Consider the following 23,062-nt stretch of genomic DNA (forward strand, 5'->3'; position numbering starts at 1 on the left):
ACCTTTACGGAGTTATGCTATGTCAAAGTGACACGTGTCAGATTTCCAAAATTTGGTCTGGTCATTAAGGCGCAAACAGGCTTGGTCACTAAGGGGTTAATGGCAACACGTGAACTTGGCCTTATTTGAGGACGGAAGAAAATGATCCTTAGTCTAGAAGGGAAAAAATAATTCAAGAGGAGCAATGTTGGCTCTCAGGAACTAATTATCAAAAGGGTACTTTTACTCTCTACTCTTTAATACCGTGTTTTTAGGCCCTGATAGCTAGTGGCAGCTGAAGGCAGACAAGAATTTTAGCACTGAAACTTTCAGAGTTTTGGATCTAAAACATACTTGTTAAGGGTGAAACACAAAATCGGGAGGATAATCTGGTCCAAACACAGCATATTCAGAGGAATGACAAACTAACTGCAGTCTGTAAACAATCCTTTCCTTTGTTTGCCCTCGCAGTAAGCTTCTAGAGTTGTCCATGTTGAATGTTCACATGTTTGGCTATGTATACTGCCAAAAAGGTAAACTAAAGTAAATTCTATTTCCTCCAGCTTTTCCTGGAGAGGGAGAGAGCTGCCCAGTTAGCTGAAAGTCAAACAGATGAGCTGATCAAAGAAGTCCCTGCTGCGCAGCAGGACAAGAGTGGTGAATGGCAGGAAACTGGAGGAGAGATCCAATGGGTCTCGGCGGAAAAGAGCCCAAACTCAGAGGAACCTCCAAAGAAGGAAGAGGAAGAGGAGGAACTTGACCTTAATAAAGGTAATTCCGTGTAGTAATCTGAAAAGATGGAATCATTGCTGCCTGCAGTGGTATAATGCACCTCTTGTTGCAGAAAGTAAAGACATTGTGAAGTTGGCTAGATCATTGGGGTTTTTTACATTGTGAGAATCGTTTAGCAGTTCATCGATGCGTAACCTAATATAAGCTTGTTTTTTCGACATACATTCTGTATTACACTTTTTTTGTGACATTTCTTTTTCTTTTCTCTCATTCATTTCTTGAGGCAGAAAATGCAATGTAAAAGAAAACAATCCTTCGTGATTCTTCTAAGTGGTGCCAACTAGCGTGGCTTTGCATAGAAACTGCTGTACAAGCATTACGTAATATAAAATACATGAAATTGTCTCATGGAAGACATTAATAGTATTTTGTATTGGAGACATTTAAAGGGATATTTCCAAAATTAACATTTTAGTAGCTTTTCGCAGGATGGGTGATAAATTTCTGATCACTGGTCCTACTGCTCGGACCCCCCCCCCCCTCAACCCCCCACTGTTCACTAGAACCTGGGTCCTATAGTGAGGAGGGGCTTGAGGGGAACAGTGACCAAGAATACGTCTCTCCATTGAGTCTGCCAGACAGCAGTCTAGTACAATGTTAGACTACCTTCAGTCGTCCTGTAAAGTTAAATGCAGACGCTGCATCACTCAAGTTCCTCGTGGATATGGGACCCCAGTTTTCATAAACAAATGGGAGTCCCAAATGAGAAACCTCCAGCAATCAGGCAAAAGTTATGCATAGGTTATAGAAGGTAATTCTGGGAATACCCCTTTAACTTAGAAGACCAGAAATTGTTATAAAAACGTCAGCATGTTAGCCACCTTTCTTGATTACATATTGCTGAAACTGTTTTTGTATATCTTTTATATTTTCAGTATCTCACAGAACGTTTAACCACTATAGGACCAGAGCTTTATCGCTTTATTTCCCTTTTTTCGGCCCTGCCTACCAAGTGCCATAACTTTTTTCATTCTTTTTCTAATAACTCTGCATTGTAAGGACTTTTTTTTTATGGGACAATATGTATTTCTTTTTATTGCTACCATTTAATGTACAGAATAACTTTTAAAAACGAAGTGGGGAGAAATGAAGAAAAAAAAGTGCGCCGTTCTTAGGTTTAGTTTTTACAATGTCCACAGTGCAGTAAAAGTACCACGAACTGTGTTCTGTGGGTCAGTGGGATTACAGCGATACCAAATGTTTTTCTATTTAAAAAAAATATTTTTTTTTGGCTCTTAAATTGCTTTGTCATTGTATCCTCATATCCTCAGGCCTGTATATATGTGTGTGTGTGTGTATATAATATATATTTTTTTATATTGTGTGTGTATATGTATATAATTTTTTCTTTTTTGTGGAGTGAGCTATAGTTTTTATTACCATTTTAGGGTGCTGCAGCGATCTGCACACTCTAATTTCCAGTGGCTGTTTGCTACTAGAAACAGCTGATAGCCGCCTGTCTGGAGTGGGCTCTGCTCCCTACACACCGCAGTACTGCAGGATATTTATAGTTTGGCAGTCCTGAAGTGGTTAAAGTGGTATTTCCATCTTGGCCTTACATGTCTGAGATTGGAATCCCTGCATCTGATCAGACGAAACAGCCAGGGCGACAGGCTTCCGTAGTTTCCGTAACTCATTGTGAGCGGGAGTTATGGACATGGCATGGCACATCAAGCTTCTGTAACACTGGAGTTACACAAATGGCATTGCTCGCTGTACTAAGCTGTATCTGTAATCTTCAGGGTGATTGGATCACAGGCGTGGGTGTTCCCATCTCAGGAATGAAAGGCTGAGATGGGAACACCCTTTTTATGTTACTCTGTTCTATTGCTGCATGTTTTAATTAAAGATGTTAAAGTAAACATGGCAGCATATATTCTATTGTCCGGAAGCTGAATGTAATGATACGTTTTCTTTGCAGCTCTCCAGCATGCAGGCAAGCACATGGAAGATTGCATCGTTGCCTCTTACACAGCTTTGCTTTTGGGTTGCCTTTGTCAGGAAAGTCCGGTCAGTGTATATACTTACAAAAGTTTGTTTTGTGGTAAAATTTTTGTGTAGTTTAGAGGTCTATATGGCCTTGCTAGATTACTTAATTTGCTTTCATATTAGATCTTATGTAACAATTACTACTTTTCAGATCAATGTGACTACTGTACGGAGTCATTTACCTGATGGAGACTTCTCAATAATGACTGAAATGCTGAAGAAGTTTCTCAGTTTCATGAATCTTACAGTAAGTAAACAGTTTTATCATTGAACAGGTAAACCTGCCACTGGATTATTCGTTATAGTTAAAGTGGTTGTCAGTAAACTATTAAAGGTCTCAGATTCTTAGATGATCAATAGTAGATTCATGAATTTGGCCTGTAATACCAGGCTGGGCCACTGCACTGAAAATAGAGCTGTCTGCTTCCTGAAGAAGTCATCTCAGTGCATGAGCACAGTAGCCCAGTGAACAGCTGCTTATTAGGGGCCCTGGCTGACAGACCCTCGGCAATGCTACTGTTGATGGCCTGTCCTGAGGAGAAGACATCCATAGTTTACAACAGGACAACCTCTTTCATGATTTGTAAATGATGCACTAGAGCATTATTGGTTTTCGTCTTTCGTTTTATTCCGACACTTCAGCCGCTCATTTTAATGTTTTTAGTGTGACACTTTCGTTACGGAAAGAGTCGAACAGCTATTAACTCTTTCATTACTGGGTGTGCTTTGGATCTTTGTGCCCAGAGCAAATTTCACTTTTTGGAATGCCACATTCTGGTCCCAATTTTGTATTTTAAGTCTGAGAGACACAGGGATGTGGGGTTTTTCCTCTTTAACTTTAACTTTTTTCTTTTACTGGTTTAATTCAGTGAAAAATGCAACAGGAAACCTGTTTTTTTGTGTGTGTTTTTGTTTTGTGTGTGTGTGTTCTAAATTACTGGTAATTTGCTTATTTACTTAAAATCCTTTCATTCCCCTGTGCAGGTGGGTCCTAATGTGTTCATTATGTAGCATGACATTGTGTTGTGTAGAATTAGTTAGGCTTACATGTGTCATTCTCTTCTGACCAACTGGGAGCAGAAATTAGTTGAATGAAACATGTAACAGTTTATTAGCTGGGGTTAATTATAGTATTGACTTTAGTGTATTAATTCCTGAACACTGGACATCAATGCAAAACATGTTAGTGTCACATAGGATGTCTAATAGCTCTGCATGTGTGTTTTTGGGTTGAAAGGGATTTTCTTTTTAGGCTTTCCTTTTTTTTTTTTTTTTTTGTCACACATTTACAAAATCTGAGAAGGGGGTGAGGTATCTGGTAATGTCTGTGGTAACCATTGGCCTATTGAAGTCTATGGCGTGCATGATACAGATCTGTAGTTCAGCCTAATGTAAATCTGGTTTACAGCTAGTTTAGGCTCGGCATGCAGTTCACGTATAGTTTTATCATTAATTTCTGAACTATGTCTTTTTCTTTGTTTTCTAGTGTGCAGTGGGAACAACGGGGCAGAAGTCAATCTCCAGAGTCATTGAATATTTGGAACACTGCTAGGCGTCTACATTGACAGTCTTATTAATGCTGGATAAACTCCTTCTACAAAAGGAACAAGTCATGTATAAGAGTCCATGAAGATGCACTGAGTGCAATTTTCTGTGCGACTTACATTGAAAAGGCAAACGGGACTCCTTTTTAGCCGTCTTGTTGAGTTTGCCACTTCAACCAGGTTACAGCCGAACACACGAAGTATAAGGACCAGAGGTTCTGTAGATGATAAGACCCGGCTGTTTTAATCATCACAGTATTTGAGTTCTGTGCAGAATGGAATTGGGGATTTCTATTTATTTCCTCTGGATAAGTTTGGTTAAGGCCAGTTAAAAAGAAAATGTAAACTTGCAAAGAGTTATTTGCTGCTGATCGTGCAACTGCTGTTTTACTGTTGAAGTACTGCATTACACGCCAGCCAGGTACAATGACATCTCAACTGGTGTGAGTCCAAACAACGCTTGAGCTGTTTATTTCTGGACAAAAAGGCTGCTTTTCCTTTTTTTTTTCTTTTTTTTTTTTTCTTTTCTGTTTCTTTTTTTGCTTTGTAATAGGCTTTCGATGCTTCCAAAATGTTTAAGAGTTATGTAAAGCTTTTTAGGATACTGTTAACAGATTTTGTTCCTTGGCTATTTTGCTTACTCTTTTGTACTAGATGCTTCCGATCATAACACTTTGTTCCACAAATGTATTTTTCTGTATATAGCCTCCCTGACCCCCTTCCTCCACCCCACTTATTCTTAATTTAAGATTCATGGATACCTTTTAAAAAGCAGTTCTGTTGTCAAATTTGTAAAGCTGTGCAGCACCAAATTTTACAGTCGGTGGGCCAGAAAAAAAGGGTCGGCTCGGTGCAGCATGCCAGAGCTCTAGTTAGGATATACTTTTTGTCAATAGCTCATTTGTACAGAATGAACTCAGTTGGGATCTATTTTTATATTTTCAGATGGTCCATCTCAGGTGTCATCTTGGACTAATATAGATGAGAAGGCATGTGCCCTTATTTTACTTTTCAGGGAGTATTTTTTTTTTTCCTTGTTCCCAAGTATCGGCATTGTGTGGCAAGGAAAAAAATGCCTTCAGCTGCGTTTAAAGAGTCCTTGATGCATTTTCAGACTCTTATGTTCTGCTGAAATGCACAGGTTTGTCGCACCTTTTGATTACACTTTTTTCAACATGCGAAAACAGTGGGCACTCTTCGCATGCAACTCAACCCGAACCGTATGCATGCCAACCACTTGGAAGGGTCCCTACATGCTCCAAGCCAGAGCTTTTACAGTAACCTACTTAAGATGAGCGAGGATCATGTATGGTGATTGAACATCTTTGAGAGGAACTTCAAGCTTGGATGAATGTTCTGCTGATGTAGATCTGTAAACATAATGAGAATATATCCCAGACTTTGCTTTCTCTGCCAGGGTCCAGCTGATCATAACAGAATGACTGTAACAAGGAGACCTTACTTAAGCCATATAGTTAAGAGCCAAACTGCATCTCTGCCTTTTTTAGCAAAAAAAAAGTAAAAATTTTTAAAAAATTCAAAAAAGGTAGAGGAGCGATGTAGGTAGTTTTTGAAGTTTTGTGTATAAAATTCATATTAGTTGAGTTTCTTAGCAATATTTATGTGAAAATGTTAATAAGAGAGATTGATTTTCAGACTGTTTCTAGAATCAACTAATATTGCACTCTTGCCCAAGATTGTACTCTCTACAGAAGAAGAGTAAATGAAGGTTGTATGTTTCTCATCAGTGGATGTAAGAAGGAAAGTCTCTGTCCAAAGAGTGGCTTTATATATGTTAGAATTTTATTTTCACCCTTTTTCTTTACAAGTAATAGCTTGGCTCACTTGTACATACACCGTTCCAGATTGCGAGTAGTCGCTCAGTCCAAAGTCACCGCCATCCTCGAGGTAAAGGTCATTGGAAGTCTTTAACAACGCACTTCAAAGAGTTGTTTTTTTTTTTTTAATGTTTGAAGCATTTTTAAGGCTCGTAGAACTTCTTTCTTTATGGTCAGATGTGGTAAATGTAAACCGCTCTCAAACTTCACGAAGGTTTTTTTTTTACAGCTGTATAGTCTTATGTCTTGATGACATAAATAAGAAAACGTTGCACAATTTGCTATTTAGTTAAATGATTCGCTTGTCTCCACCTGTCAAGTTAGCAGAAAGTAAGCCACTTGGTCCTTGAGCTCACCATAGACATCAGATAGTTGTCATTTCTTAGTCTTTCACACCATACATTTTTTCACTGGTCATCTTGGTAATTTTTAAAAGCAGCTCCCAAACACTTAAACAATCGTGTATCTCCAGAATTAGAAGGCTAAAATCAAATATTGTAAGATGACATTATACCGCATGTAGGGGCTTAGTCCAACCTTCATAAGACCTTGTTTTAAAATGGTTTTTCGCTCCCTGTCTTACCGTAGAGTGATAAATAAAAAGGCCTCTTTCAGATGGCTGCAGCACAGAATCCTGCAGAATTTCAGGCGATGCAGCTAGCTGAAATGGGCCGTAATGTGGATTTCAAACTGATGGCTTATATTTGGGGTAGGTCTGGGACCCCCATGGATCAGCAAAAACTTTTAAATGGGCTAATTTTATTTTTTCTTACTAGTATCCAATTTCTTTTATTTCCCCCCCAAAAAAGTAGTTTGGGAATTTGTAGATTCTTTCCAGAACATACTCCACCTCATTTATCAAAGCTACCTAAGTAAAACTAGTCGTGTCTCCTATATCAGTTGCAGTGCCGGAAAGCGAAGTAATGACTACTTACGAAGGGCAACAAACCCAGTTATAGGTTAGGACTACGTGACAGGTTCATCCAAAATCTCTGTGTAGCTCTAGGCTTACTTTTGATAGTCTCTCACACACTTGTGGATTACATTTAAGTACTTGACACCCAGGATCGTAAGGTTTAATCTGCAGTAAGACTGGTTTTAAGATTGCACTGAAGACACACATTACACTTCAATACACCTATGCTTCAAAGCTCTGCTGAATTGAATTCTTTGCGCACCATATAACGGTTTTCTTTGTGTCTGCCACCAGAAGAGGGTGGATTTTTTTTTTTTTTTAAGATTATTTTATAGTGTTCAGACTATTTATTTTGTCTTTCTCCACTTTCAGCTATATTACACACCGCAACAATTCTATACATTACGAGCCTCATTTATCAAAACGAAGGTACCTTTTTACACGGGGCAGAATAGGCCGCACCACAATCTGCAGGCTACCTGTGAATATTGATGCGGAATTGAAAAATGGCTTAAAACCTGCCTGCAATTCTGCATCAAAATTAGCAGTTAGACCTGAGGATTTTGGTGTGTAATTCTATCCTGCGTGAAAGGTCCCTTGAGGTGCGTTCACATGTTGCTAATTTGTTGCATATCTGCCGCTGTTAAATTCAAATTAAAGGGTTGAAATCTGTTGCGGGTCTGCACCAAATCAGCAATGTGAGAACATACCTAACCAAAGCCTGCCTTGTTGCAACCAGTCACAGTGCAGCTTTAATATTTCCAAAGCAGTTTACAAACTTAAAGCCGTGAACTGATTGGTCACTGTGGGCAACAAGGACTGTTTTAATGTTAGACCATCTTCATAACTGAAGACCTATGTGTATATTCCAAAAATGTACTTGGTAGCATATTTATGTACAAGTAAGGCTCAGTTCACACTTCCATCATGGCTTCAATTTAACTAAGGTAGCCATGCCAGGTTAGTTATGCCTTATTTGCATTGCATTACCGCAGCTAAAATTTCCAAACATGACTTTCCAGCTCTTGTAAGACTACAACTCTCTCGCACATATCATGAGAAGCAGACCCTTATACCTAGTGCAGAGCTGGAAGGGGCGGTATATAACTTGTCTTTTGTGCATCATTCCCATAGGCTACATTCACATGGGTGAGTGCAATTTTGGACTGAGAAACCTGGCCCCATATCACGCTTGTCATTGTGTTTTACCTGCGGATGTGAGGCGTTTTTCATGCAAAAATGCCTAGCATCACTTCAGTGAAACTGCGATCTTCTGGCGCTTGCTTCACGCACGTTGGGGGATCGACAAGTGTTTCCTATTATTTTCACGTCGCACTCACAGGCACATCACATGGCATGCAATGTGTTTGACTGTCCCATTAAAAGCCATGGGCGATGTGGTCAGAGAGACACTTCAAAATAAAAATTCGCTGCATGCCCCTTTTTTTTTAAAGGGAAAACACAGCTTTCGCGCGATTCACGCTCGTGTAAATGTAGCCTTGGCTGCTGCACTAGGTATAACAGTGTGCATTGTCACTGAAGCCACGTTTGAGGATAAACCGTGGACTTCTGTATTTTAAAATTCATACAGTATATCATTTTGCGCTGACTGTCTGCTAGATGTGATTTGGGGTATAAAATTCCCCGTGCACTTGTTACCTGCAGCATGCTGGTTGGTCCTGTCAGGATTTAGGCACACAAACCCGGGCATCCTGGAGGTGTGAACATGACCTAAAACTAATAGAAGATGCAATAACTTTTTTTTTTTTTAAAGAAATATAGCGTAACCGTTTTCGAAGTTGGTTCACTGTTGCTACCGAGTAATTTCCTATTCTTTGTGGCCTTTACTTAAGATTAAACCTATTACATCATCAAGTTAAAGATGGAAGGTTTATATTAATAGTTGATCATTTACCAAACTCTGTTAAGCACCTTATTTAGCATTTTTTAAAGGGCATGTGGTAGAGGCCGTGAATGAAAATCTACAATCTAGACTCCCTGCATTAGCCCGGGTACCTTTTGTATGCATAAAATGGAATAAGAGCTTACGGGTATGTTCACACGTAGAGGATTAGGTGTGAATTTCAACAGTGCAATATCCGTGTCAATACCATTGGACATAAATCGTTGATCGGCCGGGATCTGCTGATCGGGATCTCCGCCGGTGAGCTCCTTGCCAGGCCTATTGTCATTGCGGACAGATACGGAAGCTGATGGCTCTGTCCACATTGCAGCATCCAAAGTTGATGTTGAAGGCACAGCACAGATTTAATTCAAGGGTTTAATTCACCTTATTAATTGCACATCAAAAATGTGGTATGAAGAGCACATGCAGCTTACTGCAATACGCAGTGGTTTTCGAACCGCTGCTGCAAGTAATAACATCTTTTCAGTGTGCCTCGCCTATAGAATTCACTTGGCTAAAAACCACATCGGAAAGCTCAGATTTTGCAGTAAAATGCATGCGGTTTTCAGACCGTTTGTGGTGCGTAATTAGCATATAGATCAAAAGTGCAGTGGAAAAGCCGCAATTTGTGGGGACCCAGCCTTAACTTTTCGTCCATGACAGTAGAAGCGGCCAGAACCAGAGAGGTGTCAGATGTCTGTGCTTGCAGCTAAGATCCATATTTCTTCCACTGTTGGTTAAACTGTAAACTTCTTACACTTTTATTTCATCTTGTGCAAATTACAGGGTTTGCGTTTTCATCTCATTTCCATTTGCTATTGAGTATCGCATGAGAGGTGTGCTGTCTTAACACTGGCCATGGTTGTTTAAGGATACTTTTAGATGGTGATACTTTTTCTTTTAACAGGTTCCAATTCAGACCAAACACAAATTCTGTTCCACATTTTTAGCGTAGAGTTCACCTAACATTACAGGCAGAGAGGTCCCTTATAATAACTGTGCGTATGGAAAGGATAAGCTTGTCTGTCTGACAGCAAGCCAGGAGTGGAGCTGTTCTCTTGTAGCTCTGACTGTAGGATGTGCTCTGGCATGTTGGTGACTGATGCTAGTCGTGGTCTCACACTAGTAGGTTTGAACTGGGAGCCGTTTTGTTAATCCTAGTAGATTTTGGTTTGCTGAAATCCCCCAAACAAAGATTGTTTTATGGGCACTAGATACCTAATTTCCAATTAAAATTTTTAAAGTTAACTTTTTTGTTTTTGTGTTTTCCAATGTATATTTCTGTAAATACGAACCATTGGAGACTAGAATGGTAGAGTACTTTTCTGAATCCAATCCTATTTTTATTTTATACAGTATTTCTCAGCTGTGATCTTTGGAGCAAAAGCCAACGGCAGGAAAATAAAATCAAGTTTGTACCAGTTTCATGAAGTATGTCTTTGGGTTTTTTGTAAATAATTTTAACTCGAATAAAAATTGCTACTTTCAGTACATAATTTGTTGCATTCATTCTAAACATTTTTTCTTATTTCCAACGTCTTTCAGGGAAATTTTCTCGCAAGTCCATAATAACTGATGTAACAGTTTCAGTCACTTTTCAAGCTAGTTTTTCTTCCTGACCTTACACAAAGGTTCCTGACCCCCCCCCCCCCCCCCAAGCTGCATTCTGATTGCACTTTGTCACTTCAACAGACTGGGCCTTTCGCCTCTCTTTATAGATGGGGCCCCTTCTCCTGAAGCTAAACTCAGCGCAACGCTCGTCACTACTTACTGCTGCTACCTACACACGGGCAAGCACAATATCGGGCTAAGTTTAGAGATGAACTGCTTTTTTTTTTTTTCACCCATTCACTTCCAAAAAAAAAAGTTTTATTTTATTTAAAGTAGGACTTGTTACTGGAGATGAGCGCGCATACTCGTTAAGGGAAAATACTCAAGCGAGTCTTGTCCTTTTCGAGTACCTGCCTGCTCGTCAGAAAAGATTCAAGTTCCGGCGGGGCTGAGCAGTGGGTTGCGGTGGGGGGGGGGGGGAGAGAGAGAGAGATTCTCCCCTTCCTCTCCCCCCGCCCATGCCAGTACCTGAATCTTTTCTGACGAGCAGGCAGGTACACAAAGGACAATACTCGCTCGAGTATTGTCCCTTAACGAGTATGCTCACTCATCTCTACTTGTTACCCATAACTATATGTTTCATTAAATTTGTGACCTAAGTGTTATACGAGCCTTTTGTGGTTTATAACCCCTCAAGTATACGTTCCCTTTTGTTTTTTAATTTTATGTTTTTCCTCCCTACTTTTAAAAAAATCATAACCGTCTTATCTACCAATGTAGCTGTTTTTTGCAGGATGAGTTGTATTCTCTCAATGGTACTATATAACGTAACATTAATCTACTGAAAAACTATTTTGAAAAGCTATTTTGTGCCACATCTTATGACCACCCATAACTTTATCTTTCTGTAGACATAGTGGTGTGAGAGCTCATTTTTATGGGACATCCTGTAGTTTCTAGTGAAACCATTTTGGGGCATATACAACTTTTTGATTTGCTATTTATAACATTTTCTTGGAAACCAAAAAAGCACAATTTCGGTGTGTGTCCGCGCGTCCGCCCGTCCAAAGGCTATTCAGCCCAATGAGGTCCAGATATGTTTTTTAACAGTTTTACATAGTGTTTCACACATCCCCTTGCACACCTATAGATTTCTATGGGGGCCTTTGCTGCGCATAATGCAGAAAGATAATACAGGTCTGCACAAAACACACATGAGAATGAACCCATTAAAATTAAATAGATACTATTCTCTGTTTTGCATGTGAATATAGTACGAACACAAAAACATATGCAAATACTGTTATGTGAAGAAGCTGGTCAAGTGTGCCTGTACAATGAGCGACGGTAACTGAACACACTTCTGCATTGATTGCTGCGCTCCACCTGAATCTGCTGCATAATCGCATCAAGTACAGATGAAGCCCAGCAATTAGCGGTAATCCTCTTGTGACACCATGGTTCCACCCAACTGTGTACAGGCACACACCAGATCCTGTTCTGGTGATCGGCGAGTATTCCAGTAGTTGGACCACCACTAGTCAGACACATTTTCTAATATCCTTATTTTGTAAGTTCTCAGTGGATCAAAAACTGTCCTGGTGATGCAATGAGACCTGCAATAATGCCCAAACTACCTGTGTGCTCAACATACATGCAGGACAACGAACACATCAATGTGCATAACATTATTCATTCTGAAGAGATCAGATTATACAAAATACAGCAGTGCCTCAGCATACTATAATAATTGGTTCTGGGACGGCCATTGTATGTGAAAATATTGGATATTTCAACCATAACTCTATGGAAAACTGCTAATTGGCTCCAAAGCCGCAATATGGCAACCAAATGTAATACAAATGTAATGCAAAATGAAGATAAAAGTGTAAGCAAATAAAGCAACGCCTTATATATGATATATATATAGAGAGAAAACTCAGGAAGTGATTTACAGCTTTCAGCTCTTTCTATGATGAGGACTGGAGCTTCTTCAGAGTTCGGTGAAGGATACAGTGTACCAAAAAAGTGACATGAAGCTACCCTCACCTGGTGTCCAAAGGAGCAACTCATCCTGGCACAGGTGACGGTCAGTAGTACCGCACCGCACTGTACTGTAGAGAACAACTAGACAGCCAATCTGTACATGCACTACAGTAACAGCAACACGTGTTTTACCAGTGAGATGCACATGATGATAGACCGGACTATCCAGCAAACCTTCCGGGTCCAGAGCCAGACTTTCTGGTTTTAAGTTGCCATGACCTGGGATGTTGAAAATATCATATCCTGAGGCATTATGACTTGGGGAATGACTGTAATCAAAATACACTGAAATACAATAATCAGATTAGTAATGCAGTGCTTAGTTCATCACACCAGGAAAAAAAATGTCACGTGATAAGAAATCTACATTATACAAAGACAGCTGCACCAAGTCTGCCTATAGTTGCAAATGGTCTTCTGCAACTCCATTGCTTTGACATTGTTTTTCAACCACCTTGATACAATATTGCAGTATAATGGCTATTTAAAGAATCTTTGTGGTGAATTTCTAATATATCGCTCCCATTTTTCTATAAAATTAGAAATCCGCGAGGTCTAACAACTATAACCCTGGAATAAAGGGACAACTTATGCTACTTCTGTGCCATCTTGAAAATAACTCTTAGCTCTTCTCTGAAGCAAGGTGCTAAGCATGGAGATGTAGATCTTTGCCATCTGGAGTGTTTCAGACTTCGACAGCTTCTTTTCGTTCTCACTCATTGGAATGACACTTCTGAGTCTATCAAACGCCACATTCAGTGCCAGCATCCTCCTCCTTTCCCGTGCGTTAGCTGCCAGACGGCGGTTCATCTTCAGCTTTTCTGCAAGAAGATCCTTTTCATTCCTTTGACATTTAGTTTGCTGTTTTGTTCTATCAAAAGCTCTCACTATATATCCAGTGTGATAACCAGGATGCCACTGAGCTCTCAGATCTCTCCGGACCTGCATGGTATACATGAATTCTTCAGCCTTCACAAAGGGACTGTTCTTCGAGCCTCTAGTCAAGCTGTTATGGACATCCGATTCTGATTCCTCCTCATCTTCTGTTCTCTTATCAGCTCCAGGTCTCTCTGTCGACTCCATAAGAATTAGGGAGACCAAATTGTTCCTTCTTTGAGACAACGGGATAAGGTCTGACCTGGTAGGAGTTAAGAGATGACTTGCCATTGCTCCTGCCTGTGGTTGTAGAATGATACATTCCTTTTATATACTAAATTATGTAAAAAAAAAAGTTGGAAAGTGAAAAAAGAATGAAGAAAAAACTTTCAAAGCTTTCTTTTATGTATCTTCTGGCAGCATGCATGAAATGCAACCAAGTGGTAAACCAGTGATAAAAGAACACGTGTGGAGGGGATCTGTGAAAGGGGTTAAAATGAGAAGGCATGGAAGATCAAGGGAAGAAGCGTGGATAATGTGTGTCACTGAAAGAAAAGAAGGGTTATTAAATAAGCTCATTCAGTGGGGACTTGATGCCCCCCAGTGCTTTCATGACGGCTATCAAAAGAAATCAGACATTAATCCCGTAATCTGAAATCTAATTGAGACCCGTTAGCTGAACAGCCAGGAGACTTCTGGCTGACATGATAATTGGGGCTCCATGAAGTTGTACTTTATAGGGTTACGGTAGCTAAAAGTTGGTGACTGCTTTATGTGTAGAAGATAAATGAAAGATGGAAATATTTAGTTTTCTTGACACGATTGTAACTGCTTTCTAGGGATTTTAAAGCGGCCCTCCAGTCCTGCAAAAAAAATTATGGCCCCACCGCTTCTCTGCTACCTGATCTGCATTGTGTATTAGTATTCATTATTAGCCTAAGACACTACACCTGCTCTGATTGACCAGTGCGATCAGTCCGAAAAAGCATGTAGTGTCTTAGACTACTGATTCATATTATGTACAGTGTACATCGGAGAAGTAGTGCGGCCATCTTTGTTTGTCCACATCCGGAGGGTCACATTAATGCTGTTGCTATGTTTTATTTTGGTGGTCCAAGGTGATTATTCAATTTATAGACTTTTCATTCAGTATGAGCAAGAATGAACGTCTGCATTTGTGTTTCACGGTAAGAGATGATCAATAGACCAAAATTATTAGTATGCTGTCCATGGAATATATTGTACATGTTCTGCCTCCTATTTGTTTGGATGCTTTGAGCATGTTTAACCCTTTAAGGCTATAGGACGTACATTTACATCCTGCAGTGTCGGGGTATGTATGATATACCCCGACACTGCATTTAAATCCCCCAGACGATTGTCGGGGGTCCTGTACGACTCCCTGCGATGAGATCGCCGGGAGACATGCGGGGTTCATTGCAGCCTTCAGAAAGGCCCCAGGGCTGTCATGGCAGAATGCCTATCAAGCCATGACCTTGGGGTGGCTTGATAGAATGCCTGCCCGATCGCTATGGCATTACATCATACTGCAGGAGCAATCAAAGCATTGCAATTTGTTGTCACCTCTGGGGACTAAGAAAATAAGTAAAAATAAGATTAATAAAGTTTTACTAATTATTAAAAAAAAAAAGTAATGAAGATAAAAAAAAACTTTTGCCATATTTATAATAAAAAAATCTAAATAATAAAACAAAAATACATATTTGGTATCGCTGTGTCCGTAAAAGTCAAATCTATCAAAGTAATCTAACAAAAGTCATAAGTATTAAAAAAATACAAAGGGAACTACAGGACATAGCACACAAAATGAGCCCTCACACAACTATGTTGACGGAAAAATAAAAAAGTTATTGCGCTCAGAAGATGCAGCAGAAAATAATTTTTAAAAATTAAATATCTTTGAAAAAAATACAAGTAGTACAGCAACAAAAAAAACGATATCAGTTTGGCATCGCAGTGACCGTACTGACCCGTAGAATAAAGTTATAATGTAACTTTTGTTGCAGTTTGTGGGCTGTAAAAACGAGACGCACCCAAAAATGGTGGAATTTCTTTTTTTTTTCCATTTCATTTCAAAAATACAACTCGTCCTGCAAAAAACAAGCCCTCATACAGCTGTGTCGATGGATAAATAGGAGTTATGAATTTTTTAAAAGACGGGAGGAAAAAACAAATATTGAAAAAAAAGGGCCATGTCCCTAAGGCTGGATTCACATGAATGTATATCGGCTCGGTTTTCACGCCGAGCCGATATATGTCGTCCTCATCTGCAGGGGGGGGGGATGGAAGAGCCAGGAGCAGGAACTGAGCTCCCGCCCCCTCTCTGCCTCCTCCCCCTCTCTGCCCCTCTGCACTTTTTGCAATGAAAGGAGGTGGGACGGGGGCGGGGCTAAGTGTAGCAAATTAGCCCCTCCCCTATCCCGCCTCTCCTCATTGCAAATAGTGCAGAGGGGTGGAGAGGAGGCAGAGAGGGGGCAGGAGCTCAGTTCCTGCTCCTGGCTCTTCTAGGCTCCCCCACCCTGCAGAGAGAGCCGACGTATATCGGCTTGGCGTGAAAACCGAGCTGATATACGTTCGTAGGAATGCACCCTAAGGCTGGGTTCTCACGGGGTGGAAATCCCGTGGAATGACCACACAGAAAAACCGCGAGACTTCCACGGGATAAGCGCAGCTTCAAAAGATTTTTGCAAAATCTCGTCCACTTTGCTGGCTAATCCTGGGATTAGGAGCCGCGGGCAGATCTGCCATGCGGACATTCTGCATGGGAATTCCACGGCAATTCCATCCCTGACTCTCTTTTTCCTTGGAATGAGAACACTAGCTATGGTTTATCATCTTTATACATGTGAGCTCTGGATTAGGTTCTCATTCTATGTTGTATGCACAACCTGGTATGTTGGTGGGAACAGTGATGTGTGTTATGTCTGTGCAAGTGATACATAAAATGACATGTGCTAGTAATTTTATGTATCACTATTTATGTATCTCTGTGTTTATTCCACTCAAAGCTGCTGTTTGCATGCTTGTCTGTAGTGTCTCTCTTTCCTTCTCTGAAGACTATCTGGACGCGTATTAGCACTTTCTGCTTAGCTTAAGCAGCGCTGCTGATTAGAGCCATCTGATTGGCTCTTCGGCACCACGTGACTACACAGCGTGCACGCGCATTGCCTTCAGCAGCCGTGTGCATTACACACAACAGTTAAGCAGACGTGCACTACACACTACACTTAAGCAGCACGGGGTTAGTGTTTAGGGTTAGGTTTAGGGTTGGGGTTAGGGTTTAGGGTTAGGTTTAGGTAACCCTAAACCTAACCCCGTGCTGCTTAAGTGTCGTGTGTAGTGCACGTCTGCTTAACTGTAGTGTGTAGTGAACACGGCTGCTGAAGGCAATGTGCGTGCACGCTGTGTAGTCACGTGGTGCCGAAGAGCCAATCAGGTGGCTCTAATCAGCAGCACTGCTTAAGCTAAGCAGAAAGTGCTAATATGCTATCTGGACACCTGCTGCCCCTCCCCTCCTTGTGGTTTATAGTGTGTATGCACCTGAAGGTCTCTCCTTATCCCTATGCAGGTGCAGCCTTAAGACGTCTGATGTTATATGTGTATGTCAGGTGGGTGATGCTTGACACTGATCCCTGTATTTCAGCATGGTGGCTGACTCTCTTTCTTTCCCTGTGGAGTGAGGACACTGGGACTGGCTAAGGTTTTCCATCTCTGTGCATGTGAACTCTGGGTGGGGATCCCGTTCTGTGTTTTATGCACAACCTGATATGTTGGTGTGAACAGTGACATGTTTTGTATGTCTGTGCAAGTGGCCAGACATGTGCTTTATTTACAATCCTGTTTTGTGTGGTTTGTGTTACTCTGTATGTTGGTGTGAACAGTGACTTGTGTTATGTCCGTGAAAGTGGCCAGACGTGCTTTATGTGCAGTCCTGTTCTGTGTTCAGTGAGTGTGAACAGTGTCGTTTTTATTTGCGGGGGCAAATCGCAGCATATCCTGTTCTATTGCGAGCTTACATTGCGCTCTATGGAAGCTGTCGTCCTGTGGTGATTCTGAAATGTCAATTTCAAAATCTCAGCAGATCCGAGTCATCGCCGGCGCAACAGCGCGTCATTCTCTGCACTGCGCATGTGTGGCGGCACACCAGCAGACACATACGCATCACTGAGAAAAAGACATTGCATAAGTACGCGGGGGTCACCGCCAGGGCGCACGGTCTGATTCCGCTGCGAGATCTTGCAGTCAGAACCCGACCCGGCTGTATGCATTCGGTCTTGTTTGATTAGTTTTTGCTTACTTATTGTCCTTTTTGTTAGTATTTATATATTGATTATTCTTATTTTCTGTTCTATTTGGTATATTGTTTATTTATATAACTTTATGCTACATTTAGTAAATTAATATTATTATACTTGTGTTGCCATTTTTGACACAATGTCTGAATCCACTGTAATGCCTGGCTATAATGTTTGATGCTTCATATATTTTAGCCATAGGCAATTGTTGCAGAGCATCCATGGAAACGTCGCCAACCTAACCCAATAGGCACATTAATGGGGTCTCAGATAACTGCAAACTTTATTAATTACACTATATACACCTGCCCACAATGTAGCTAGATGGTCAGGCATGTAGCATTAATTACACCTCATTTCCATGGCCGTATGCATAAAACGGTTTACTGCGAGCCATATGGAGCCAATTGCGCACTTCTCATGACAGTATATCTCACACCTGCTGTCATGCACAATGTGACTAGTTTAGTTTATTTATTTTAATTCCTTGCTCCATCTCTCAGCGGCATTGCATATTCAACACCGTATGTACGCAATGTATTGTGCATGTATAGTGTTTAATATGCAATACTAGAGAATAGGTCTGTATGCACATAATACGCAGTAATATAGAACATACTGTGTTCATTTTTGCACGTGTATTACACGCAAGGAATATTCGCAAGTGTGAATTGGCCAATGCAATTCAATGTACTTTCATTGACTCCATTCACCGCATTTTACATGCGTGTAATATGCAGTGAAATTACATTCAGGGGAATAAGCCCTAAAGTATGAGATCTGCTTCAGCTTCTGAATATTGTGACTTTTACGGTAGCATCTTCCACGCCATCTGCCAGTCCTGTACCCCCTGTGTAGCAAACAAAGCTGTAAGCGGCATTATGCTCAAAAAATGTTCTTGTCGCTTCCAGAATATTACAGCACTGCTCATTCGGATCAATCTATTGGGTCTTTGAAAAACTTGACAGTAATCACTGGTAGGTCAGAGAGCCAATTTGCAGGATGTGGCTGCATTAACTAGATCAGGCGTGTCAAACTCATTTTCACCAAGGGCGCCAGAGATATTTCTGCTACAGAATTGCAGCGATATCGCAGCTTTGTCCCTGTGATTTTGTAGCGCCAGCAATGCATTTTTCTGTGGAAAATTGCGCATGGCATCGCCGCTGCCCGTGATAAACTTGTGTTTTTTTTTTTTGTTTTTTTTTTTTTTTTATTGCAATAAGGTTAAGCCGAACCCCAAAACTAAGACCTAGGTGCACTCCAAAAAAAAAAAGCGATGGCTCTGATTGGTTAATTTTTTGGAGTGCTGCCAGGCCTTAGTTTCGGGGTAGGGCTTAACTCACATCTCACAAAAACGCGATTTGTTGCGATGCGACAAAAACGAAGGCTCCATAGGGAAAGATGGGCTCCAAAAACCGCACAAATCCCGTCAATATAGAGCATGCTGCGTTTTTTTGGTTTTTTTTTTCCCCCTTGCAAATTACGTTTGTAAAGTTATAATAAGGGCTCGTTCGCATAAGTATATTTGCACAGCATATGACGTGCTCAATTTTTGCACGCTAATACACAGTGAATAGGACCCATTGATTTACATGGGTTAGTTCGCATCAGTGTATTTTTTTCACATGATGTGCGATTGCAAGAAAAAGTATGCAGCATGAACTATTTGGCTGTGTATTAAATAACGCCATTAAAGTGAAAGAGTGGGTGTAAAGATGCAGGAAACCAACGTATTTACTGCGTATTTGTGCACCACTTCAATGGGCCTGTCTGCTCTTTTTTTTTGCATGCACAAATACACCGTGTATTTTCCTATATAAAAACACGCTGGAGTGCCTGAAAAGTGTGGGAATAGGTAATTTTCGGTTGTGCAAGTACACAGTATATTTGCACAACGGAAATATGCATGTGAACAAGCCCTAAGAATAACGCACATAGTGGCCACAATAGTAATAATGACCCCCTTAGGGCCACAGTAGCGATATTGACCCCATAGGGGTCCCAGTATTAATAGTGTCCCCTATATTGTCCCCAGTAGTAATAGTCCCCTTCATAATGGTCCCAGTAATTGTAGTGGCCCCAATAATTACAGTGGCCACCATAATGGCCCCAGTAGTAATAGTGGCCCTATAATAGCCCCAGTAGTAATAGTGACCCCCATAGTGGTCCCAGTAGTAACAGTGTCCCCATATTGGCCCTAGCAGAAATTACCCCCCATAGTGGCTCCAGTAGTAACGGTGACAACCTTTATGATCCCAGTAGTAAGTGTCCCCTATATTGGCCCCCATAGTAATAGTGATCCCCATAATGGTCGCTGTATTTATACTGTCCCCCATAATGGTCCCAATATTAATAGTGTCCCCTATATCGGCCCCAGTAGTAATAGTGACCCCCATAGTGGTCCCAGTAGTAATAGTGCCCCCTATATTGGCCCCAGTAGCAATATTACTACCATAGTGGCTCCAGTAGTAATAGTGTCCCCCAAAGTGGCCCCAGTAGTAATGGTGTGCCCTACATTGGCCCTAGTAGTAATAGTGTCCTCCATTGAGGTCCCAGTAGTAATAGTGACACCATAGCGGTCCCACTAGTAATAGTTTTCCCTCTATTTTGGCGCCAGTAGTAATAGTGCCCTCCATAATGGTCCCAGGTAGTAATAGTGTCCCTTATACTGGCCCTCATAATTATGGTGTCCCCCATAGTGGCTCCAGTAGTAATGGTGTCCCCCATAGTGGCTCCAGTAGTAATGGTGTCCCCCATAGTGGCTCCAGTAGTAATGGTGTCCCCCATAGTGGCTCCAGTAGTAATGGTGTCCCCCATAGTGGCTCCAATAGTAATGGTGTCCCCCATAGTGGCTCCAGTAGTAATGGTGTCCCCCATAGTGGCTCCAGTAGTAATGGTGTCCCCCATAGTGGCTCCAGTAGTAATGGTGTCCCCCATAGTGGCTCCAGTAGTAATGGTGTCCCCCATAGTGGCTCCAGTAGTAATGGTGTCCCCCATAGTGGCTCCAGTAGTAATGGTGTCCCCCATAGTGGCTCCAGTAGTAATGGTGTCCCCCATAGTGGCTCCAGTAGTAATGGTGTCCCGCATAGTGGCTCCAGTAGTAATGGTGTCCCGCATAGTGGCTCCAGTAGTAATGGTGTCCCCCATAGTGGCTCCAGTAGTAATGGTGTCCCCCATAGTGGCTCCAGTAGTAATGGTGTCCCACATAGTGGCTCCAGTAGTAATGGTGTCCCCCATAGTGGCTCCAGTAGTAATGGTGTCCCCCATAGTGGCTCCAGTAGTAATGGTGTCCCGCATAGTGGCTCCAGTAGTAATGGTGTCCCGCATAGTGGCTCCAGTAGTAATGGTGTCCCGCATAGTGGCTCCAGTAGTAATGGTGTCCCGCATAGTGGCTCCAGTAGTAATGGTGTCCCGCATAGTGGCTCCAGTAGTAATGGTGTCCCCCATAGTGGCTCCAGTAGTAATGGTGTCCCCCATAGTGGCTCCAGTAGTAATGGTGTCCCCCATAGTGGCTCCAGTAGTAATGGTGTCCCCCATAGTGGCTCCAGTAGTAATGGTGTCCCCCATAGTGGCTCCAGTAGTAATGGTGTCCCCCATAGTGGCTCCAGTAGTAATGGTGTCCCCCATAGTGGCTCCAGTAGTAATGGTGTCCCCCATAGTGGCTCCAGTAGTAATGGTGTCCCCCATAGTGGCTCCAGTAGTAATGGTGTCCCCCATAGTGGCTCCAGTAGTAATGGTGTCCCCCATAGTGGCTCCAGTAGTAATGGTGTCCCCCATAGTGGCTCCAGTAGTAATGGTGTCCCCCATAGTGGCTCCAGTAGTAATGGTGTCCCCCATAGTGGCTCCAGTAGTAATGGTGTCCCCCATAGTGGCTCCAGTAGTAATGGTGTCCCCCATAGTGGCTCCAGTAGTAATGGTGTCCCCCATAGTGGCTCCAGTAGTAATGGTGTCCCCCATAGTGGCTCCAGTAGTAATGGTGTCCCCCATAGTGGCTCCAGTAGTAATGGTGTCCCCCATAGTGGCTCCAGTAGTAATGGTGTCCCCCATAGTGGCTCCAGTAGTAATGGTGTCCCCCATAGTGGCTCCAGTAGTAATGGTGTCCCCCATAGTGGCTCCAGTAGTAATGGTGTCCCCCATAGTGGCTCCAGTAGTAATGGTGTCCCCCATAGTGGCTCCAGTAGTAATGGTGTCCCCCATAGTGGCTCCAGTAGTAATGGTGTCCCCCATAGTGGCTCCAGTAGTAATGGTGTCCCCCATAGTGGCTCCAGTAGTAATGGTGTCCCCCATAGTGGCTCCAGTAGTAATGGTGTCCCCCATAGTGGCTCCAGTAGTAATGGTGTCCCCCATAGTGGCTCCAGTAGTAATGGTGTCCCCCATAGTGGCTCCAGTAGTAATGGTGTCCCCCATAGTGGCTCCAGTAGTAATGGTGTCCCCCATAGTGGCTCCAGTAGTAATGGTGTCCCCCATAGTGGCTCCAGTAGTAATGGTGTCCCCCATAGTGGCTCCAGTAGTAATGGTGTCCCCCATAGTGGCTCCAGTAGTAATGGTGTCCCCCATAGTGGCTCCAGTAGTAATGGTGTCCCCCATAGTGGCTCCAGTAGTAATGGTGTCCCCCATAGTGGCTCCAGTAGTAATGGTGTCCCCCATAGTGGCTCCAGTAGTAATGGTGTCCCCCATAGTGGCTCCAGTAGTAATGGTGTCCCCCATAGTGGCTCCAGTAGTAATGGTGTCCCCCATAGTGGCTCCAGTAGTAATGGTGTCCCCCATAGTGGCTCCAGTAGTAATGGTGTCCCCCATAGTGGCTCCAGTAGTAATGGTGTCCCCCATAGTGGCTCCAGTAGTAATGGTGTCCCCCATAGTGGCTCCAGTGGTAATGGTGTCCCCCATAGTGGCTCCAGTGGTAATGGTGTCCCCCATAGTGGCTCCAGTGGTAATGGTGTCCCCCATAGTGGCTCCAGTGGTAATGGTGTCCCCCATAGTGGCTCCAGTGGTAATGGTGTCCCCCATAGTGGCTCCAGTGGTAATGGTGTCCCCCATAGTGGCTCCAGTGGTAATGGTGTCCCCCATAGTGGCTCCAGTGGTAATGGTGTCCCCCATAGTGGCTCCAGTGGTAATGGTGTCCCCCATAGTGGCTCCAGTGGTAATGGTGTCCCCCATAGTGGCTCCAGTGGTAATGGTGTCCCCCATAGTGGCTCCAGTGGTAATGGTGTCCCCCATAGTGGCTCCAGTGGTAATGGTGTCCCCCATAGTGGCTCCAGTGGTAATGGTGTCCCCCATAGTGGCTCCAGTGGTAATGGTGTCCCCCATAG

The 23,062-nt window shown here is 42.3% G+C and overlaps 1 protein-coding gene across 2 annotated transcripts in view; it reads left to right on the top strand.

The window, feature by feature from the left end:
* WAPL (WAPL cohesin release factor) overlaps positions 1 to 10,395 on the top strand; it is a 65,981-nt gene extending 55,586 nt beyond the window's left edge. For both annotated transcript variants that reach the window (XM_066600463.1, XM_066600464.1), the window contains 4 exons: positions 543 to 750; positions 2,693 to 2,781; positions 2,912 to 3,007; positions 4,247 to 10,395. In XM_066600463.1, the coding sequence (XP_066456560.1) occupies positions 543 to 750; positions 2,693 to 2,781; positions 2,912 to 3,007; positions 4,247 to 4,312 (459 nt within the window). In that variant the 3' untranslated portion in view covers positions 4,313 to 10,395. The remainder of the gene's footprint in view (positions 1 to 542; positions 751 to 2,692; positions 2,782 to 2,911; positions 3,008 to 4,246) is intronic.
* The last annotated feature ends 12,667 nt before the right edge of the window (positions 10,396 to 23,062 follow it).

The sequence above is a fragment of the Eleutherodactylus coqui genome, chromosome 4 (assembly GCF_035609145.1).
Source record: "Eleutherodactylus coqui strain aEleCoq1 chromosome 4, aEleCoq1.hap1, whole genome shotgun sequence".
Classification (NCBI taxonomy): Eukaryota; Metazoa; Chordata; class Amphibia; order Anura; family Eleutherodactylidae; genus Eleutherodactylus; species Eleutherodactylus coqui.